The sequence below is a fragment of the Oncorhynchus tshawytscha genome, linkage group LG10 (genome assembly GCF_018296145.1).
Source record: "Oncorhynchus tshawytscha isolate Ot180627B linkage group LG10, Otsh_v2.0, whole genome shotgun sequence".
NCBI lineage: Eukaryota > Metazoa > Chordata > Actinopteri > Salmoniformes > Salmonidae > Oncorhynchus > Oncorhynchus tshawytscha.
The window spans coordinates 35,780,506-35,804,500 of NC_056438.1; the positions used below are offsets into that span (position 1 = coordinate 35,780,506).

The 23,995-nt window shown below is 41.5% G+C and overlaps 1 protein-coding gene across 3 annotated transcripts in view; it reads left to right on the plus strand.

Annotated features, from left to right (window-relative positions):
* Positions 1-23,686, plus strand: part of LOC112260166 (serine/threonine-protein kinase PRP4 homolog) — a 39,088-nt gene extending 15,402 nt beyond the window's left edge. Inside the window, exons 8-16 of one of the 3 annotated variants that reach the window (XR_006084297.1) lie at positions 1,017-1,107; positions 1,346-1,493; positions 2,139-2,276; positions 15,606-15,759; positions 18,304-18,418; positions 18,864-19,015; positions 19,244-19,330; positions 20,333-23,029; positions 23,560-23,686. Coding sequence is in view for 2 of the 3 variants with exons in the window: in XM_024435060.2 (XP_024290828.1) it covers positions 1,017-1,107; positions 1,346-1,493; positions 2,139-2,276; positions 15,606-15,759; positions 18,304-18,418; positions 18,864-19,015; positions 19,244-19,330; positions 20,333-20,539 (1,092 nt within the window). In the remaining variant the exon portion in view is untranslated. Of the gene's footprint in view, positions 1-1,016; positions 1,108-1,345; positions 1,494-2,138; positions 2,277-15,605; positions 15,760-18,303; positions 18,419-18,863; positions 19,016-19,243; positions 19,334-20,332 lie in introns of those variants that run through there. The other 2 variants (XM_024435060.2, XM_024435061.2) reach the window with 2 other exon arrangements.
* The last annotated feature ends 309 nt before the right edge of the window (positions 23,687-23,995 follow it).

The window sequence follows — 23,995 nt, forward strand, 5'->3', positions numbered from 1 at the left end:
AAGTGTTAATCCCATGTTTCATGAGCTGAAATAAAAATCCCTGAAATTTTCCATACGCACAAAAAGTTGATTGCTCTCAATTTCTGTGCACAAATTCATTTACATCCCTGTTAGTGAGCATTTCTCGTTTGCCAAGATAATCCATCCACCTGGCAGGTGAGGCATATCAAGAAGCTGATTAAACGGCATGATCATTACAGAGGTGCACCTCGTGCTCGGGACAATAAAAGGCCACTCTAAAATGTGCAGTTTTGTCACACAACATAATGTCACAGATGTCTCAAGTTTTGAGTGAACATGCAATTGGGATGCTGACTACAGGAATGTCCACCAGAGCTGTTGCCAGAGAATTGAATGTTAATTTCCCGAATATAAGCTCCCTCCAACGCCGTTTTAGAGAATTTACGGTATGTCCAACCGCAGTACGTCCAACCGGCCTCAACCACAGACCGTGTGTAACCACGCCAGCCCAGGACCTCGACATCTGGTTTCTTCACCTGCGGGATCGTCTGAGGCGGGGTGGTGCTGAGGACTATTTGTGTCTGTAATAAAGCCCTTTTGTGGGGAAAAACTCATTCTGATTGGCTGGACCTGGCTCTCTAGTGGGTGAGCCTGGCTGCCAAGTGGGTGGGCCTATTGAACTCCAAGGCCCACCCATGGCTGCACTCCCAGCCCAGTCATGTGAAATCCGTATATTTCCATTAATTAATTAATTTCAATTGACTGATATCCTTTTATGAACTGTGACTCAATAAAAATGTTGAAATTGTTGCATGTTGCGTTTATATTTTTGTTCAGTATAGATTATTTTTATTCTATGAGTGTTTGATTAAGCCTGCTTATGGCGCCAGATGGATGTGATTTACGCTTCTGGGACTATTAATTTGGTTCCATTGCGCCAGGCAAGCTCAATCAAGCACACTTAATAATAACTTATTACTTGAAAGGATATATTTATTTTTTGTTGTTGTTGAAAAAACATTGTTTTTTTACTAAGTGATTTGTGGTCACTGCAGAGTGCAAGGCTTCGAGCAGCAGGCATTGGGAAGGACTTTAAGGAGAACCCCAACCTCCGAGACAACTGGACAGACGCAGAGGGATACTACCGTAAGTCTATGTGGCACAAAGTTCCTTCCTTCCTTTGTTCCTACCTTCATTTGTTTGTTAGATTGTTAGTTCATTCATCACTCAGAGTGAAGTGTTTTGGTTAGATCTATTCTGTTGTATGTTGATATGTTTGTGCACAATTGTGTATTTTTAATCTACATTATCCGTCAAAATTGTTAGAAGAGAAAGTTCCCTATCCATAACCAGCTAATATATTCTGTCTTTTGATGTTTGACAGGACTAAATATCGGGGAGATACTGGACAAGCGGTACAGCGTGTACGGCTACACGGGCCAGGGAGTGTTCAGCAACGTCATCCGCGCCCGAGACTTGGCCCGCGCCAGCCATGAGGTGGCCATCAAGATCATTCGGAACAACGAGCTCATGTGAGTGTCAGTCTACCAATAGTTAGTCCTGGGCCCTGTTCAGCAGCTAAATGGAGGGAGGGGAGATATTACCTGAACTTGCCTGTTGCAAAAAGTTTTGCTCGGTGTGCACCACTGAACACAACTCATCAAACTCATATTGTGAACTTTCCCTCATCATTATGCCTTTGTTACATGGAAGAAGCTTGTATTTAATATTTTTACAAGGGTAGCCACCTTCCTCCTGGAGGGATGGGTGTGTAGGCTTTTGTTCTAACCAGGCTCTAACACCGGATTCTACTAACCTCTACTTCCTTAGCTGAATCTGGTCTGTCAGAGCAGGGCTGGAACAAAATACTGTGTATTCATTAGTCTGATTCCGTTGCAAAACATTTTGTTTTGTTTACTCCAACTGAGGAAATGTTTTCCAACGAAAATTAGAGTTTCTATTGGACAAATTAATGTATGACCCTCCCAGTTTGGTTCCGCTTGCTTCTGTTTGGTTCTTAGAGTAAATGGTAAACGGTTTCCGTTGCTAAATGTTTTGCAACAGACAAATTAATACTCCCCAGTACACCCAGTAGCTCTCCAGGTGGACCTGTCCTACTGGGACGCCAGTGTGTCCATAACTTGAGACTCATCCCAGTGATCTCTCTGTCCTAACAGGCAGAAGACTGGGCTGAAGGAGCTGGAGTTCCTTAAGAAGCTCAACAATGCTGACCTGGACGACAAGTTCCACTGTCTGCGGCTCTTCCGACACTTCTACCACAAGCAGCACCTCTGTCTGGTCTTCGAGCCTCTCAGGTACACCAACAAGGCCACTGGCTCCCCTAGATTGAGTACAGTGTTTCCCCTTTCACTGTATAGGCAGTAGGGCTTACCCCATTTAGCTGACTGGTAGATTGTTTGGTCGATTGGCTGTTGGTCGCCCGAGATTTCTTTAGTCGAGCAGTAGCATGGTGTACAAGGCTCTATCTGATTCGCGCCTGTCTGAGTGGATTAATCCATTGTAGGGGCCGTGGGGATGGCACAGTCCACTCTAAGACATTTGCTACTCAAATTGTATATGGTTATGTAAGAACAATGGTGCAACACTAATACAAATGATATTGTTTTATTACAAATGCGCTTTTCTCCCCGTCGGATAGCGGTCGCTGTCCCCGGTTCTGAAACGCATCAGTGCGCTGTTGAATTGGCGCCTTTTCATAGACCATGTTGCTATGTGCATAATAGCAAAGTTAACCAGCATATTGGTGTTGAGAACAATGTGGTAGAGGCAGCAGCGGTGTTAGGAGTTGAGAAAACAGCCCCTGCCTTAATTGTCAAAGAAAAGTGAAGGAATCCCCAACTTAATTGGGTCTGTAATCAATAGCTTAATTGTTAAATGTGCCTGGCTTTATAAATCATCCATATATACTGTATCTACAGAAATAAGATAGATCCTGCTTCTGTTGCCTGTTGGAGTGTTTAATTGCCTACTGATTCCGTTAGCCCCAAGCCTCACGCAACCACAACATGTCGGATAAACAATTTCACAAATTTGTCTGTTTTTAATCTTTGCAACGCTGTAATAAAGGCTTTACACCTTTTTTTGTTTTTTTTGTTAGAACAGCCTCTCGGGTATTTATAATTTATTCACACGGTTCCATATTGTCCTGAAAAATAATATAATAGCCTTTGTTTTTCTTGATCCTTATTGTTATTATTGCTATTATTGTAATGTCATTAGCATTAGTAGGCATAGTATAGCAGCCTTGTATAACAACCATCGAGCTGTAGGCCTAAGGGCGTCAGCACGCTTCAGTTCGGCTGGCGGCTAGTCGAAGTCAGCTTGGCGGACTGAACACGTGTGCTCGCAAAAAAAACGGAAATATTACTGTTTTTCCATTTTGAGACAGATTATGACAGATTAAGAAATTTGTCATAAATTGATGTTTTTGCCGAGGAGATCTTAGATGCACAATTTTACATATAACTAAGATGTTTGGTGCAGTATTTCTAAATGAAAAAATATGCATGAAAATTAATCTTCTCTTGTTGAATGACAACAGACTTTACTGAAGAATCCCTACTGTTGACCAATCACAGACAAAGGGGCGTAGACTTCGGCTATTGGCTACCGACATCGGCTTGCCTGAGAATTTTTTTTGTGTGTCTGAATAACCGAAAAAACCCTTACCAAAGTCCAAAACGAACAAAACACCACAACAGGAAAGGATGACCAAGGCACTCTTCATATAATTAATTAAAATGCCTTTATTTGTATGGCATGTTAAATAGAAACAAAGTTTTAAAAATCTGACGCGTTTCGGCTGCATGGCCTTCGTCAGGGAGTACAAAGAAATAATACAATGTCCTTTTTTTAGCAGCTTTTTTTGGACACGCCTAGTAAACAATACTATACACATTAAAAAGTGAAATACTGTAGCTATGTTATCAAAAAATTTAACTCCAAGCTAGAAGTATCAGAACACCTAGAAAGGTAGTTCTATCCTTAAATATGACTGGGAGAAGCGTCAAGAATAAGAAAGCAATTATATTCCATAGTACACTAGAACACAGCAAATATGAACAACAACAGTCTAAAAATAGCTGACGGCAATTGAGCAAAATGTCCACTAGATGACAGCAAATGGACCCATCACGACCCTACAGGAAGGGTGAGAAATCCATATCTTCATTTAAACCAGGGTACTTAGTGGCCTGTAATTTGTAAATCCAAAAACTTTCACTTTGGTTTAACTGTTTAAGATGGTCCCCTTTTCTAATTGAGGCCGGAACATGATCAATACCCATAGCTTGTAGGGAGGCAGGGTTGCCATGGTGTAAGGACTTGTAGTGCCTTGCCATGGTGTAGTCTTCATTGCCTACCCGTACGGCGTACTTGTGTTCCGCTAAGTGGTCTTGAAGGCGTCTCTTTGTCCGTCCAATGTAGAACACCTTGCACTGTGGACATTCCAATCTATAGATGACATGAGGGGTTTTGCAGTTAATGAAATGCTCGACATAATACTCCATTTTAGAAGCTGTGTCAACAAAATACTTTTTCTGTTCAATATTTCTGCAATGGTTGCATTGGTTACATTTAAAAGAGCCTATGGGTTTGTGGTCAAGCCAAGTTATTTCAGAGTCACCCAGAAGATAACTGTGGACTAATTTGTCATTTAGGGTAGGACATCTTAAAGCTTATGACTGGTGGCTCAGGAAAGACTTGGCGTAGTAGCGTATCACTTTGGATGATTCCCCAATTATTTTTAATGATTATTTTAATGTTCTCTGCTTCAGTGCTGTATTTTGTAAGAAAATATACTCTCTCTGATGTATCACGAGGCACTCCCCTTCGCAACAAGTTCTCTCTGTCAAGTAATCCAGCCCTTATACCTGCATCTTTGAGGTAGCCCCGTTTCAAGAAGCGATTCTCCAATTCAGTACATTTGACATTGTAGTCTGTTTCCTGATTGCAAATTCTACGGACTCTTTGGAATTGGCCATATGGAATGTTTTCTTTTAGACTTTTGGGGTGAAAGCTATCTGCCCTCAGAATGGTATTCCCATCTGTAGGCTTCCTAAAGATTGATGTGTGCAAACAACCTTTGTCATTTTTACTGATGTCGAGTTCCAAAAAATGGTTTGTTGTTATAGTTAGTTTGATGTTGGGGTTAATGCTGTTAAGGTATTGGTGGAAGGAAATAAGTTCATCTTCTGAGCCGAACCAAAACAAGCAAACATCATCAATATAGCGTCCCCACCATATAATCCGGTCAATGAAATGGTTATTAGAAGGATCCAAAATGAAGTCATTTTCCCATTTACCCAAGTACAAACCAGCGTAGGAAAGGCTGTAGCAAGCTCCCATGGCACATTCTTTGACCTGTTTAAAAATACAGTCCTAAAAGATGAAGATGTTATGATTAAGAGTCCATTCAGTCAGTGAGACAATTAATTCTGTAGGAGGCACCTCAGTTTCAGGCTGGGTACTCAAGAAATGGTGCATAGCTGCCAATCCTTGTTCATGTTCAATTGTGGTGTATAGAGACTCCACATCCATGGTGACTAAAAGGGAAGCTGTACCTATATTGTTCAATTCCTTCATTTTGTTCAACACATCTGTGGTATCTTGAAGATAGGCTGGGAGTGACGCCACAAAAGGCTTAATAAAGTAATCAATGAACTTACTTTTATTACCACGAATGACTGGTCTGCCTGGGGGGGTTTCAAGAACCTTGTGGTCTTTTGAAAGAAGATAAAAAAGAAGCCATATGCTGACTGCCATTGAAAATAAATTTGAACTCACTGTCTGAAATGTAGCCATTCTCCTTAGCTTCTGTGAGGATCCCTTTCAATTCAGTTTTTAGGTCCTCTGAAGGGTTGAAGGTAAGCGATTGGTAGAATTCATCATTGTCTAATTGATGGTAGGCTTCTGTCACATATTTGTCTTTACTCCACACTAGAGGTCGACCGAATAATCGTAATGGCCGGTTTAATTAGGGCCGATTCTTTTTTTCCTAACAATCGGAAGTCGGTATTTTTGGGGAGCCGATTAAAAAATATATATATTTTAAAAAGTATACCTTTATTTAACTAGGCAGAACACATTCTTATTTTCAATGATGGCATAGGAACGGTGGGTTATCTGCCTCGTTCAGGGGCAAAACGACAGATTTTCACCTTGTCAGCTCGGGGGACCCAATCTTGCAACCTTACAGTTAACTAGTCCAACGCAATAACGACCTGCCTCTCTCTCGTTGCACTGCCTTTTACGTGAATGCAGTAAGCCAAGGTAAGTTGCTAGCTAGCATTAAACTTATCTTATAAAAAACAATCAATCATAATCACTAGATAACTACACATGGTTGATATTACTAGATATTATCTACCGTGTCCTGCAATATGTAACATATAATCTGACTGAGCATACAAGCTTACAAGTATCTAAGTATCTGACTGAGCGGTGGTAGGCAGAAGCAGGCGCGTAAACATTCATTCCAACAGCACTTTTGTGCGTTTTGCCAGCAGCTCTCCGTTGTGCGTCAATTATTGCGCTGTTTATGACTTCAAGCCTATCAACTCCCGAGATGAGGCTTGTGTAACCGAAGTGAAATGGCTAGCTAGTTAGCGCAAGCTAGTTAGCGCAAGCTAATAGCGTTTCAAACGTCACTCGCTCTGAGCCTGTGGTTGTTTCCCTTGCTCTGAATGGGTAATGCTGCTTCGAGGGTGGCTGTTGTCGTTGTGTTCCTGGTTCGAGCCCAGGGAGGAGCGAGGAGAGGGACGGAAGCTATACTGTTACACTGGCAATACTAAAGTGCCTATAAGAACATCCAATAGTCAAAGGTTAATGAAATACAAATGGTATAGTTAGAAATAGTCCTATAATTCCAATAATAACTACAACCTAAAACTTCTTACCTGGGAATGTTGAAGACTCATGTTAAAAGGAACCACCAGCTTTCATATGTTCTGAGCAAGGAACTTAAACGTTAGCTTTCTTACATAGCACGTATTGCACTTTTACTTTCTTCTCCAATACTTTGTTTTTCCATTATTTAAACCAAATTGAACATGCTTCATTATTTATTTGAGGCTAAATTGAATTTATTGATGTATTATATTAAGTTAAAATAAGTGTTCATTCAGTATTGTTGTAATTGTCATTATTACAAATAAAAAATATTTTAAAAATCAGCCGATTAATCGGTATTGGCTTTTTTGGTCCTCCAATAATCGGTATCGGTCTCGGCGTTGAAAAATCATAATCGGTCGACCTCTACTCCACACTACTGTTGCGACAACTTTGTCTGCTTTTTTAACCACAATCTGTTAATTTTTGGACAATGATTGAACTGCATCCCTCTCTGTCTTCGAAATATTATCTTGTGTTTGGTTGGAGTACCCTTAAACAGATTCTCCACATGAAAATTCACCTTCTTGGCAAATGTATTTAGTGTGGCATTCTGGACGATGGGACAAAAGGTGGACTTGGACTTACAAGGTGTTTTGAGGGCAAAGAAACTGCCTGACCTGAGACACTGGTGTCTGTAGTTGGAGAGATGTTTTGCTTGTACCAGGCCTTCAGATGTAGATTCCTGTAGAAACAAAATAGGTCAATCTTTGTATTAAATTCATTAGTTGAGTATGTGGGGTTAAAGGACAGTCCTTTAGACAAGACCCTTACGCAATCATCAGAAAGGGGATCTCCAGAAATGTTGATCACAGCCTTGTTCTGGTCCTGCTCCGTGTGGTTGGATAGTCTTGATTTCTTCCTCCCCCTCCGTGTCGGCCTCTTCCGCGTCCTCTCCTTGTCTTGTTGAGGATCCTGCGTGACTCCTCTTCCCGATCTAAAAAATCTTGGGAGGAGCTGGCCTCTGAGTGTCTGGGGTGATCCTCATTGTCACTGCTCTTAAAGTTGAAAAATAAAGATCTACTCTTCCTCCTCTGTGGATGTGATTCTGAATTATTGCTCATTGGTTTTCTCCAGGCAAAGACCTTGCCATCTCTATAGTCTACTTCACAAATTGTTGTTATTTATATGTGCACAAACTCTTCCAAAACTCTTTCGGCTTGGAAGTATGCGGACATCTTAAGAGCGCATCCTATTTAGTCTTAAAACTGTAGCTTACTTAGGCCTATATTTCAATACTTATATAGGCTACTGTATTCATTCATTCATGTCATCACACACCAGACGAGTCATTCATGATTTGAAATGCAATCAAGCATTTAGTTTTAAAATAAAATAACGCAAACCTTGAATAATTTGCGTAGAAAATAAATAAACAGTTCCATTTCGGGAAATTGCATTCACAAAATAATCTTTGCTGTAATAAAGGCTTTACAACAGACTCTGTTACGCTATAATAATAATAATAATTTCTTTACTGTTTACATTGTTCCAAATGGTCAGAGAAATTATATTGTAATCTAACAACACCTGTTTTGCACACATAATATGCATGCAGCATTTGCTCCTTACCTTTTTATTGATTTTCACCAACTTGTCAAATTTATTCCACACATCTGACTTCCCCATTATCTCCTGAGCAACCAGTAAACATTCCCTGTGTCTAGTTTGTCACGCCCTCTCCATCCATTTTGCATGCATACATGTCACGTAAAGAAAGCAAGGGTTGAGGGAATAGCGAATGTTTTCCCTAAACAAATTAAGGATTTCGGTAACAGAACTTTTCAGTCAGAAATGGCTGTAATTATGTTTCAACTTCAGCAACACAGACAGCGCGATAAACACTGTTGATGTTCTGTGGTGGTCACTGTGTTGAGAGACAATGGGTGCTAGTCACTCGCTGTACATTTTTTTTAACACAATTGTGTTAAATTGTGGTTGGACTCCCTCAAGTCATTTGTGTGTCTTAATTATTTCATCAAACACTGCACTCCAAGCATCAGACAAGCTTAGTGCATATAGTTGATTTGATTCAAATACATAGGATGTGTCTATACAGTGCATTCGGAAAGTATTCAGACCCCTTCGCTTTTTCCACATTTTGTTTTGTTACAGCCTTATTCTAAAAAAGATTTTTTTTTATATCATCAATCTACACCAGGCCTGGGCAAGTCCAGTCCTCAGGGACCTGAGTGGTGTCACACTTTTGCCCCAGCTAACACACCTGATTCCAATAATCTACTAATCATGATCTTCAGTTAAAAATGCAATTAGTTTAAATCAGGTGTGTTTGCTAGGGATTGGGGAAAAGTGTGACACCAGTCAGGTCCCCGAGGACTGGAATTGCCCAGACCTGATCTACACATTACTCCATAATGACAAAGGGAAAACCGTTTATGGAAATTTCATAAATACCTTATTTACATAATTATTCAGGCCCTTTGCTATGAGACTTGAAATTGAGCTCAGGTGCATCCTGTCTCCATTGATCATCCTTGAAATGTTTCTACAAGTTGATTGGAGTCCCCCTGTGGTAAATTCAATTCATTGGAGATGATTTGGAAAGGCACACACCTGTCTATAGAAGGTCCCACAGTTGACAGTGCATATCAGAGCAAAAACCAAGCCATGAGGTCAAAGGAATTTTCCGTAGAGCTCCGAGACATGATTGTGTCGAGGCACCACCAAAACCCTTCTTAGAGCTGGCCACCTGGCCAAACTGAGCAATCGGGGGGAGAAGGGCCTTGGTCAGGGAGGTGACCAAGATGGCGCTGACAGAGGGGGTCGCCTCGCTTCTAGTCCTTAGGAAACAATGCCGAATTTGTATTTTTATGTATTATTTCTTACATTGTTTGCCCAGAAAATCTTAAGTGTTATTACATACACTTAAGGGAGAACTATTGGATATCAGCGCGACGGCAACTTAGCAACATTACGACCAGGAATACGACTTTCCCGAAGCGGATCCTTTGTTTGCACCACCATCCAGGGCATTTGATATGATTCCAGAGGCTGACCCAAAACGTCGCACAGAAGAGAGAGACGAAGCGGCCTTCTGGTCAGATTTCGGAGGCGTGCACACCACCCACCACTTCCGAGTTTATTACTCCCCAATGGGATTGTAACATACTTTGTTTAATGGAAACATTGCTCTCTCGGGATATGTTGTCGGAGTCGGTACAGCCACCGGGATTCTTTATGCGTCGCACCGACAGAAATAAACATCTATCTGGGGAAAAGGGCTGGGTGTATACTTCATGATTAACGACTCATGGTGTAATCGTAACAACATACAGGAACTCATGTCCTTTCCTCACAGTCAAATGCCGACCATATTATCTCCCAAGAGAATACTCGTTGGTTATTGTCACCGCTGTGTATATCCCCCCTCAAGCCGATACCACGACGGCTCTCAAGGAACTTCACTGTACTTTATGCAAACTAGAAACCATACATCCTGAGGCTGCGTTTATTGTAGCTGGGGATTTTAACAAAGCAAATTTGAGAACAAGGCTACCTATATTCTATCAGCATATTGATTGTAGCACTCGTGCGGGCAATACACTAGATCACTGCTACTCTAACTTCCGCGATGCATAAAAGGGCCTCCTCTGCCCTCCCCTCGACAAATCTGACCACAACTCCATTTTGCTCCTCCCGTCCTATAGGCAGAAACTCAAATAGGATGTACCCGTGACAAGAACTATTCAACGCTGGTCTGACCAATCGGAATCCACGCTTCAAGATTGTTTTGATCAAACGGACTGGGATATGTTCCGGGTAGCCTGAAAATAATATTGATTTATACGCTGATTCTGTGAGTAAGTTTATAAGGAAGTGCATTGAAGATGTTGTACCCACTGTGACTATTAAAACCTACCCTAACCAGGATAGATGGCGGCATTCGCGCAAAACTGAAAACGCGAACCACCGCATTTAACCATTGAAAGATGACTGGGAATATGGCAGAATATAAACAGTTATTTCCTCTGCAAGGCAATCAAACAAGTGAAATATCAGTATAGGGACAAAGGGGCACTTCACCGGCTCAAACACGAGGCGTATGTGGCAGGATCTACAGCCACGGACACCGAAGTCTTGCTTCCAGACAAACTAAACACCTTCTTTGCCCGCTTTAAGGATAATACAGTGCCACCGACGGAACCCGCTATCAAGGAATGGAGGCTCTCCTTCTCTGTGGCTGACGTGAGTATGACATTTAAACTTGTTAACCCTTGCAAGGCTGCCGGCCCAGACAGCATCCCTAGCCGCGTCCTAAGAGCATGCGCAGACCAGCTGGCTGGTGTGTTTACGGACATATTCAATCTCTCCCTATCTCAGTCTGCTGTCCCCACATGCTTCAAGATGGCCACCATTGTTCTTGTACCCAAGAAGGCAAAGGTAACTGAACTAAATGACTATCGCCCGTAGCACTCACTTCTGTCATCATGAAGTGCTTTGAGAGACTAGTCAAGGATCATATCACCTGCACCTTACCTGCCACCCTAGACCCACTTCAATTTGCATACTGCCCCAATAGGTCCACAGCCGATGCAATCGCCATCACACTGCACACTGCCCTATCCCATCTGGACAAGAGGAATACCTTTGGAAGAATGCTGTTCATTGACTATAGCTCAGCACTCAACACCATTGTACCCTCTGAGCTCATCATTAAGCTTGAGGCCCTGGGTCTCAAACCCGCCCTGTACAATTGGGTCCTGGATTTCATGAATGGCCGCCCCCAGGTGGTAAATGTAGGAAACAACATCTCCGCTTCGCTGGGGCCCCACAAGTGTGCGTGCTCAGCCCCTCCTGTTCACCCATGACTGCGTGACCATGCGTGCCTCCAACTTAATCATCAAGTTTGCAGACAACACAACAGTAGTAGGCTTGATCACCAACAAAGCCGAGACAGCCTATAGGGAGGAGGTGAGGGCACTTGGAGTGTGGTGTCAGGAAAACAACCTCTCACACAACGTCAACAAAACAAAGGAGATGATCGTAGACTTCGGGAAACAGCAGAGGGAGCACCCTCCTATCCACATCGACGGGACAGCAGTGGAGAAGGTGGAAAGTTCCTCGTCATGAAATCGTGGACAAACTGAAATGGTCCACCCACACAGACAGTATGGGGAAGAACCTCAGCAGGCTGAAGAAATGTTGCTTGTCATCTAAAATCCTCACAAACTTTTACAGATGCACAATTGAGAGCATCCTGTCGGGCTGTATCACAGCCTGGTACGGCAACTGCACCGCCCACATCCTTTGTCACAGAAAGGCCAAAAAGATAATCAAGGACGACAACCACCACCCAAGCCACTGCTGGTTCACCCCGCTACAATCCAGAAGACAAGGTCAGTACAGGTGCATCAAAGCTGGGACAGAGAGACAGAAGCTATTTTTCAATCTCAAGGCCCTGATGGCTCTGACTGTTAAACAGCCATCACTAACACAGAGAGGCTGCTGCCTACATACAGACTTGAAATTATTGGACACTTTAATGAATAGTCACTTTCAATGATGGCACTTTAATTATATTTGCATATCTTGTATTACTCATCCCATATGTATATACTGTATTTTTATACGATCTATTGCATCTTGCCTATGCCGCTCAGTCATCGCTCATCCATATATTTATATGTATTCTCTTTTTCCATCCCTTTACTTAGACGTTTGTGTATGAGGTAGTTATTGTGAAATTGTTTGTTCGATATTTCTGCACTGTCGGAACTAGAAGCACAAGCATTTCGCTACACTCGCAATAACATCTGCTAACCATGTGTATGTGACCAATACAATTTGATTTGATTTGATCAAGAACCCGATGGTCACTCTGACAGAGTTCCTCTGTGGAGATGGGAAAACCTTCCAGAAGGACAACCATCTCTGCAGCACTCCACCAATCAGGTCTTTATGGTAGAGTGACCAGACAGAAGCCACTCCTCAGTAAAAGGCACATGGAAGCCCACTTGGAGTTTGCCAAAAGGCACCTAAAGGACTCAGACCATGAGAAACAAGATTATCTGGTCTGATGAAACCAAGATTGAACTCTTTGCCCTCAATGCCAAACGTCACATCTGGAGGAAACCTGGCACCATCTCTATGGTGAGGCATGGTGGTGACAGCAGAGACTAGTCAGGATTAAGGGAGAGATGAACGTAGATCCTTGACGAAAACCTGCTCCAGAGCACTCAGGACCACGGACTTGGGCGAAAGTTCACCTTCCAACAGGACAATAACCCTAAGCACACAGCTAAGACAATGCTGAAGTGGCTTCGGGACAAGTCTCTGAATGTCCTTGAGTGGCCCAGCCAGAGCCCAGACTTGAACTGATCGAACATCTCCGGAGAGACCTGAAAATAGCTGTGCAGCGACGCGCCCAACCCAACCTGACAGAGCTTGAGAGGATCTGCAGAGAAGAATGGGAGAAACTCGTGAAAATACAGGTGTGCCAAGCTTGTCGCGTCATTCCCAAGAAGACTTGATGCTGTAATCGCTGCCAAAAGTGCTTCAACAAAGTACTTAGTAAAGGGTCTGAGTACTTATGTAAATGTGATATTTAATTTTTTAATGTAATAAATCAGCTACCAATTCTAAACCTATTTTTGCTTTGTCATTATGGGGTATTTTGTGTAGATTGCTGAGGATTTCTTTATTTACATTTTTTTTAGAATAAGGCTGTAACGTAACAAAATGCTGAATAAGTCAAAGGGTCTGAATACTTTCCGAATGCACTGTATATGGAAAGTTACACATTTAAACATTTCAGCCAATCAATTGGTCGAAAGAACAGACTCTCAGTCTACCAATATTTTTGGGGGGTCAGGGGCAGTTCTAATAGGCAGTGTGGGCCCCTCCGCATAGGGTCTGCTCTCCCTTTATTTGTAAAGTAATTTGGTTTCAATTGAACATTTTAGTTATAAAAGCCCCAGCTGCTGATTTTGGGAAGCCTTTGCACCCTGCCCTTAAAAATAATATTGGGGAAAGTGAACATAGAGTCTGTAAAGAGATGGTCTTGTTGATGCAAAGATACTGTTTGACATCTGAGAAAGTCTGCTGGTTCATCCTTGGGAGCAATTTCCAAACGCCTGAAGGTACCACGTTCATCTGCATAAACAATAGTATGCAAGTACAAACACCAAGGGACCACGCAGCCGCCATACCGCTCAGGAAGAAGATGCGTTCTGTCTCCTAGAGATGAACTTACTTTGGTGCGAAAAGTGCAAATCAATCCCAGAACAACAGTAAAGGACCTTGTGAAGATGCTGGAGGAAACCGGTGCAAAAGTACTTATATCCACAGTAAAACGAGTCCTATATCAACATAACCTGAAAGGCCGCTCAGCAAGGAAGAAGCAACTGCTCCAAAACCAGCATAAAAAAGCCAGACTATGGTTTGCAACTGCATATGGGGACAAAGATCGTACTTTTTGGAGAAATGTCCTCTGGTCTGATGAAACAAAAATAGAACTGTTTGGCCATAATGACCATCGTTACGTTTGGAGGAAAAAGGAGGAGGCTTGCAAGCTGAAAAACATCATCCCAACCGTGAAGCACGGGGGTGGCAACATCATGTAGTAGGGGGTGCTTTGCTGCAGGAGGGACTGGTGCACTTCACAAAATAGATGGCATCATGAGGGAGGAAAATTGTGGATATATTGAAGCAACATCTCAAGACATCAGTCAGGAAGTTAATGCTTGGTCGCAAATGGGTCTTCCAAATGGACAATGACCCCAGGCATACTTCCAAAGTTGTGGCAAAATGGCTTAAGGACAACAAAGTCAAGGTATTGGAGTGGCCATCACAAAGCCCTGACCTCAATCCTATAGAAAATGTGTGGGCAGAACGGAAAAAGCGTGTACAAGCAAGGAGACCTACAAACCTGACTTAGTCACACCAGCTCTGTCAGGAGGAATGGGCCAAAATTCACCTAACTTATTGTGGGAAGCTTGTGGAAGGCTACCCGAAACGTTTGACCCAAGTTAAACAATTTAAAGGCAATGCTACCAAATACTAATTGAGTGTATGTAAACTTCTGACCCACTGGGAATGTGTTGAAAGAAATTAAAGCTGAAATAAATAATTCTCTACTATTTTTCTGACATTTCACATTCTTAAAATAAAGTGGTGATCCTAACTGACCTAGACAGGGAATTTTTACTTGGATTAAATGTCAGGAATTGTGAAAAACTGAGTTTAAATGTATTTGGCTAAGGTGTATGTAAACTTCCGACTTCAACTGTATACACACACATACACACACACTATCGTTCAAAAGTTTGGGGTCACCTAGAAAAGTCCTTGTTTTTGAAAGAAAAACACCTTTTTGGTCATTAAAATAACATACAATCGATCATAAGTACAGTGTAGACATTGTTAATGTTGTAAATGACTATTGTAGCTGGATTTTTAATGGAATATCTACATAGGCTTAGAATGACTTAGAATATGTGGACAACTACAAATACCTAGGTGTCTGGTTAGACTGTAAACTCTCCTTCCAGACTCACATTAAGCAGAGGGCACTGGACAGTTACTTTACAACTTTATGCAAACAGGAAATTAAGTGGGGTGACAGGCAAGTGGTAAAAACAATGGGAAGGGTGGTCACAGGGATTGAACCCTGGTCTCCAGTGGGATATGTGATATGCCAGGGAGTGTTACCACTATGCCATAGCTTTGCACAATGCACCTCTAGATTGTAAGTGTCATCTCTCTCTACTCCTCAGTATGAACCTGCGCGAGGTACTGAAGAAGTATGGCAAAGATGTGGGCCTCCACATCAAGGCGGTGCGCTCTTACAGCCAGCAGCTCTTTCTGGCCCTGAAGCTGCTGAAACGCTGCAACATCCTGCACGCCGATATCAAACCTGACAACATCCTGGTGCGTCTCCTCTAACCAACCAAAGCACCCAGAGAGAGTCAATAACACTACAAAAATACATGTTTAAAGCAGGTTTTGGTTTAGAAAATTGTATTTAAAAGTCACTCCACAATGATACAATAATACAGATTTGTTTGTTTTTAAACACATTGTGAACCACTCAAATGTAGTTTTGAGACTCTAACAATCATTATTAAACATGGTAAAGGCGTCATCTATAATTCATTACATCATCTATACACATGTATGCATAAACAAAAAAACTGAGTTCAGAAGATAAAAGGACAATTAAGCACTTATAAAGAAACGTCTCCACTGTGGGATTATGTGGCAGGCTTTGGCGCAGGCATTTAAATTATTATTACTTGACGATAAAATGTCACCCAATTTATTATTTTAATCTAGACTGTTAATTATAATTTTGTCTGGACAGCTGACTAAAAACATCATCCCTAATGTTGTTTTATAACCCACAGTAAAGCAAGACATAAGCTTCTGTTTCAATTGAACCCTTGTTCTAAGAAGTACATACACGTTTATCTAAGGGAATGTTTGTGTATCGACGAGTCTCAATGGCGAAAGGGGCCAATCCACATCTAAATTTAACAAAAGAGCTTTGATATTACTTCGATAAAACTGTACGTACATAGGCAGTAGGTGCACAGTTTATTACTTTCAGGTTTGTTTATCAGTTGGTACCACTTTAGTTCATTGTGTTCCTAAAAACGCTGATTCAAAAGCATTTTGGGTATTTCTAGAATACACTCTGGCTTTGACATTTTTCTTTGCAACATCACAAGCCCATACAAATACACTTTAACACGTTCATTTGGCATACTGCAAAATCTCTGCAAATGTTGTTAAATGCATAGCCACTAGTGATGCCATAGAGTTTTCCAGCCCATATCATCTTGAATAGCAGCACAAAGGTAACATCTGCAGGCACGGTTAAAAACAGCATTAACACAAGTACAATTTATCTGCCCACGTACTGCTGCAGCATAGGTAATAATAGGAAGCACCAGTGATTCAAACAGTTTAGTGAAACATTTAAAAGGTAGGCCACCCATTCCTTACCATGGCGCAGTGGCGCAGCGGTCTAAGGCACTCCATCTCAGTGCAAGAGGTGTCACTACAGTTCCTGGTTTGAATCCAGGCTGTATCACATCTGGCCATGATTGGGAGTACCATAGGGCGGAGCATAATTTGCCCAGCGTCGCCAGGGTAGACCGTCATTGTAAATAAGAATTTGTTCTTAACTGACTTGCCTAGTTAAATAAAACAATTTACACTTCACAATGACGGCATCAAGGGCACGATTTGCATTGTTAGCTATGCACTTAATCCAAAACTGAATTAATAATCAACCCCAGATACTTGTACTCACTGACAACATCTGTGGCAGGACCACAAAATAAGGTGTTCTAGGCACTGATGAATTCCTATAGTGCACTACCTAAGTTTTGTCTACATTGATTTTCCATTTGCATTGTTCACACCAGTTAAAAGCAATATAAAAAAAATCTTAACTCATCTTCAGTTTCAGAGATCAATACGATGTCATCTGTATATAAAAGAGTAGACACTCGTTCATTGTTAAGACCTTTTCCTCGAGCTTTGATGGCCAGAGTGAGATCATTAATGTACATTGAGAACAGAATAGGTGATTAAATGCAACCCTGTTTCCCTCCAATGTCAACAGGTAACCAGTCAGTTAGGCAGCCAGTTAGACAGTACATAAGGCATTTCAGGATGTTACCATCTAGACCAATTTGACTCCAGCTTGTCCCATATGTCATTGTGGTCAAAGGCTTTAGAGAAATCTATTAAAGAACAGTAAGTGGACTTGTTCATTTTTTATTTGAATCTGATTGTGGTAAATTGGGTGGTGTATTCCAGGCAACTTCGTTTCTTTCTGAACCCATTTTGCGCATCTGCTATATTGTTGTATGATTCTGAATGATCCATTATGCTCTCTTGTTGGCATTATGACCCAGTTGCGCTGATAACTGAGGCACTCTGGCACTCTGCCCTGACCTGTTTTGCCTGGTCATGTGACCAGCCGTGGCCCAGTGCACCTCAGTTTAGTCTAATTGTGTGAACAATGTGATCTTTTGGGGGGGTTTAACACTGTTAACTAGAGATGACCGTTGTACAATGTCAATGCTCTGACTATAAATTAGATACAGTACATTTAAAATTGTATCACTTACCTAAGAGTTTAGTTTACAGCAGGGTTGTCTCATTTGCTAACTAGCCAGTAAATAACTAGATGCTTGCTGACTAGTATTTACTGACCTGTGACTGTGGCACGCAGCACTCCTTTTCCACAGTGACGTAATAGTGAAATAGGGTTATTCACTTCTGCATCTCAGTTCTTTTGATAGCATGTGGTTTGTCATTGTGCTTGAACTCTACAATGAATGCATTTGGTGGAAGGGGAATGCTGGGAGATTTGCCATCACCATTGACCTTTTGAAACATGTTGGCTGGAGTTTTACATAGGTCGAGTGGCATATTTTTTGATTAGTTTGTTTTCAACAGGTCAACGAGTCGAAAACCATCCTCAAGCTCTGTGACTTTGGTTCAGCGTCACACGTGGCAGAGAATGACATCACGCCCTACTTGGTCAGCCGGTTCTACAGGGCGCCGGAGATTAGTGAGTCTTCGCTTTTCTTATTCACTTTTGTGTTCTTCTCCTCTGTTCTTTTTTATGTTCTTCTCTTTGGATTGGTTTAGAATTAATCCTCTCAACTTTTTATCACCAACCCTTGACCTGAAGTACTACTATACTTAGTGTGCAGGCTTTTGCATCCCAGCACAAACTACATTAACTACATTAAACTAATCACCTCTCATCAAGTCCTTGATTAGTTGAATTAGTGCATCCAGAAGCTCTCCACAACCAGTTGGTGACCACTGCTGTAGGTCTTAACTTGTAGGGAAAATGTACAACTGTCATGTTTAGTCAGCACCAAATGGAAGAAAACAGATTATTTTGAATATTTTTGAGAAGGTGTGCCCTTATGAGCACATCACTGATCAAACATACTCATTTGCCATGGTTTGTCATAGTCCCCTAAAGCCTACATCTTTCCTTGCAGTCATCGGGAAGCCTTACGACTATGGGATCGACATGTGGTCCGTTGGCTGCACTCTGTATGAGCTGTACACGGGCAAGATACTTTTCCCAGGGAAAACCAACAACCACATGATTAAGCTCGCCATGGACATCAAGGGCAAGATGCCCAACAAGGTGAGACCAACTGTACTGTAGGGTCCATCCAGAAACACACCCTTCCCACTACTACTGGAAATGTACAGAAAGAAAAACGATTTATTCAGAAGTGAAATAAGAATTCTGAAATATCAATGAAGTTTCCTATCAATGAGGAAACTTGAAACTTGAGTTTCTGGTTTCTTCCTGGACAGATCAATTTGAAATGGAATTGACCCCAACTGATATCTTTCTACCCCTTCACAGATGATCAGGAAAGGCGTGTTCAAGGACCAGCACTTTGACCAGAACCTCAACTTCCTGTACACAGAAGTAGATAAAGTCACTGAAAGGGTAGGTTGTTGTCTCAGAGTGGGAATGTTTGCATGAAAACCCCTCTGGTACCCAACTGATTTTAGACTGAACAAAAATATAAATGCAACATGAAATGATTTCAAAGAATTTACTGAGTTACAGTTTATATAAGGATATCAGTCAATTGAAATAAATTGATTAGGCCCTAATGACTGGGAATGGGCGCAGCCCTGGGTAGGTCCGTGGTCTGCGGTTGTGAAGCCAGTTGGACATACTGGCAAATGATCTAAAACAACGTTGGAAGCGGCTTATGGTGGAGAAATTAACATTACATTTTCTGGCAACAGCTCTGGCGGGCATTCTTGCAGTCAGCTTGCCAATTGCACGCTCCCTCAACTTGAGACATCTATGACATTGTGTTGTGTGACAAAACGGTTCATTTTAGTGGCCTTTTGTCTGTCCCCAGCATAAGGTGCACCTGTGTAATGATCATACTGTTTAATCAGCTTCTTGATATGCCACAACTGTCAGGTGAATGGATTATCTTGGCAAAGGAGAAATGCTCACTAACAGGGATATAAAAAAAACTGGTGCACAAAATTTGTGTGTATGGAACATTTCTGGGATCTTTTATTTCATCTCATGAAACATGGGACCAAAACTGTACATGATGCCTTCATATTTTTGTTCAGTATATTTCCATTTTGTGCAAAGTTAGCTAAGCCCATTGTTCATTCTCCTTTTCCTGCTATTCCAATCACCCCCTCTACATCTCTATGCCAATTTGATTTTTCCCCACTCTTTTCTTTTCTCTCGCCTTCTTATGAAATGGTTTGTTTTCCTCCCTGGTTCTTTCTCAACACTGATCCCTTTCGCCACACCCCACCCAACCCGCACACTCATATCTGTTTTCCTTTTCATCCTGACTCCTTCTCTTCTATCTTTCTCTCTCTATCGCATGCCCTCCCTTTCTTTCCTGACTACCCTCTTTCCATCCCCCCTGTACCACCTCTGTCCTTCTTCTGTCCCACCTATCCACAGGAGAAGGTGACAGTGATGAGCACCATCAACCCCACCAAGGAGCTGCTGGCTGACATGGTGGGCTGCCAGCGTCTCCCTGAAGACCAGCGCAAGAAGGTTGCCCAGCTCAAGGACCTGCTGGACCTGACCCTTATGTTGGACCCGGCCAAGAGGATCAGCATCAACCAGGCCCTGCAGCACCCCTACATCCAGGAGAAGATCTTCTGAGCATCTCTTACTGTACCACTCACAGTCATGCATTGATTGATTGACACATCCAGAAGCTAGTACTGAGTCCCTAGTTTGACTATGGTTGGACCCCACCCCAGCCCAAGAAATTGATTTATTTGAGCTGGCAGACTCTGCTGATGGAGAGGAAGTAGTATTATCTTTCTTCCCCTGTTTGAACAACACACACATGCTCTCCTGTTTTACATTGATCTAAGGACTTGTATTATATAACCATAGTAGGGGTGTGAACGTTTATATGTTTAATCGAAATTGAATCCTTAACGTTAAGGAGAAAAATGAAACTGTGGTTTTTTTTTTCTACAAAATTTAAATCCCAGTGCAGTTATCACAAAACTACCACTAACAGGTCCTGATCATCATAAAGGGAATAGGCCTACCTAACACAACAATGCTGTAACGTTAGTAAGAGGGGATATGCATCCGCACGTCATCGTCGTTAACAGTTTGAAAAAAAGTGCTTATTACAGTTGGTATGCATCTGTTTTCAATGGACTATTTGAGTTGTGAGGTCATTTGTTAAATGAAGAACTGCAAACGCCATTTGAGCCTCGACTCACGCTACTGAAACGGGTGCGTCTTTCTCATAAATTTCACAGTTTACTCCCATTTCAACAGGGTGTTATTCCTTTTATAATGGTAGTTGAGACATATAGTTAACAGCATTAGAAAGCTAAAATTATTCCCTTTTTAACCAACCTGTATTTAGTGGGATTTCTTTTGCCCTGTGTTTTATTTGTGAGCTTAAACTTGGTGGCAGGCTTTTGTTAATCATGAAATAAAGTAGACCCCTAGACTATTGAATACACAATTTGCCTTCATCAAAATAATGTTTTTGTTTCATATTTTATTATGGAACCTGCCTAGGTTTAGGGGGGGTTGTAACCTATTCTAAATGGAACACTATAGCAGTTCACAAAAAAAGCCTAAAATAGCACTGCAGTTATTCCAAATCTGCAGCGCGTGGCTGGAACACATTTCCCTACGTTAATCAACCAGTCCATTTTGAATTTGTGATAAAACTGTCGTGATTCGGCAAGGAATGTAGTTTGTCTACAGTTTTGTTTGTGTATCCCATCAGTTCGATACATTTTTATAGGCATTAATACTATGAAATTGTGAAAATTATGATAATGCCCATTTAGTGTAAGAGCTGTTTGAGAAGACAGCCTGAAATTTCAACCTGTTTTGGTGAGATGAAGTTTTGGCCTGCCTGGTGACATCACTGGGCGGGAAATTAGTTAAGACCAATAAGAAAAAGTTCCAAACCTCTCTTTCAATAACGGTTCATTTTCAGTTTCTCTTCCCCACTAAGAGCACTCCCAGACAGTCCTAGCAAAATTCTTGCTTGTGAAATTGCTGTTAGCTAAGAAGCTATTTTTGTTTCTTTTTGACCATTTTAATTGAAAACATTCACGGTAAGGTACTTAATTGTTACCCAGAAATGATTTGATATTGAGATAAAAATGGCTGTATTAGACCTTTAAGGCCTAATGGGAGCTTGGGTGCGCATCGGATCGTAATTTCACCTGCAGAAGCCTATTCCAGATGCCACCAACTGTAAGCCCACGGTAAAACTTCATTTCCCCCTAGCGGTCATACCATGCAATATGATTTGACATGGAATTTTGTTAAATGTTCTTATCGTTTTAACGGGGGGGAAAACTTTTTTTAAATGGCAGTTTGAACATTAAGAAATATTTTCCATTTGTCACATCCCTAAACCATAGTAGGGCTCCAAGCAGAATGCCTGCTTTACAACATATTTTCCATCTCCGCCTACCTGCAAGTCAGATAAAAAGCTTATAATGACGCATAACTATCTCATGGACAGTAAGGCATTCATAAAGAGTTTGAGATACATCCACTTGGATTTTCAGTTTTTGATTGGCCCCTTGCAGGTGACTGAAGGTGGATGATATTGTAGCTGTAAAAACATAATTCTGATTGTTGGGGTTTACTGTCATTCATGAGTTGCCAAGGCTGTGACGAGCAGGGAGGGGGTCCAGATAATGATCACAGTTATTTAACTTGGGCTTTGTTTGATTGGTCGCAACCCAATTGTTCGTAACCCAATGCCCTAAACCTTTTGCATGGGATGTTTGTACAGTCTGTAGAAGGTGAAGTCTTGCAGACTTGGCAGCTCCTTTGACTTACTATTATTCTGTGCGGTTATTACCTGTCATGCCCTGTGTTGTGTTGTGTTGTTGGTGCAGGGCCAGTGTAAATGCTATTTATATCTACGTCTCCCCCAGGTATTGAAAATCCAGAGTGCTCCCCCACCCACCCCGTCCCCCACCCTGGTGTCTGTGCAGGCTCTGGTCCGCATGCCCGTTCTGCCGCTGCCTGTAGGTCTGTCAGTGCTGAAAACCCAAACGGTTGGGGGTCCTTGGGTCCTACTTGAGCCCACCTGCAGGGATGGCCCCTCATGTTTAAAGCAGATTGTATACCACTTTCAGTACATTGAAGGTAAGCTATCCCCCCTCTTCCAAAAAACAAAACCCATCAACTTCACCTGGTTATTACCTCGTATGTTTATTTATTTTTTAAATATATTTTAATATTGTACACATTGTTTTAGCCAGATGCCCCCATAGACATGGTTTACATGTTGTTTAAAAATATGTCAAAGACAAACTGGATAAAAGTAAACTTAATCAAGTCACGCACCCAAATTGTGGAGAGGAAGTTGGGTCTGGTATGGGGGGGCTGCATCCAACAAGCTATGATGGACAAGAGCACCTTCAGTGTACTTATCTTAATGGAACAGCTCAGAATTTCTTGCTCTCCTGTAACGAATACCTTTTTGTTTTTCATGTGTTCCCTTGATACAATGTTAGAAACTGCATGTGAGGATAGCAGACTTGCTATGTATTCAAACTCATGTGTTGCAATTATTTTAGGCATGTTCCTCTAAAAAAAGAAGGATATTTAAGTGTTTTGTTTCCCTCTATCATTGGTTTTCATGTTTTGTATGACCATGTTGTCTTTTGATACAGGGATATTTCTTCTCTGAGCTTTGAGTCTGCTTGTTATGAGCGGTAATTGCCTCTACTTTATTTTGTGTTATATATTTTAATGTTCTTATAGGAGCAAAACAGAAATAAAAGAGCCCACACATGTGTAGCTGATGGAGAATTTATGCCTTTTCCACAAATGTCTTCCCTACATACACATGCCAATGTTCAGGCCCCTTTAAGTGTCTAACAATTAACTGAAATTCTCTATTTTTAAAACTAATCCACAAACCTTAACTAGAATACTTTCGTTTTCATCAGCTTTTTGTGCAGTTTTTAGGCTGGAATCCCAACTTGATTTGTGCGCATAACTTGACGAACACAGATCTCAAGTTAGGATTTGGCACTTGTATGCTAAATTTAGTTTCAAACCAAATAAGCAAAAGACAACACAAAAATATATATTTTTGTGTGCTTT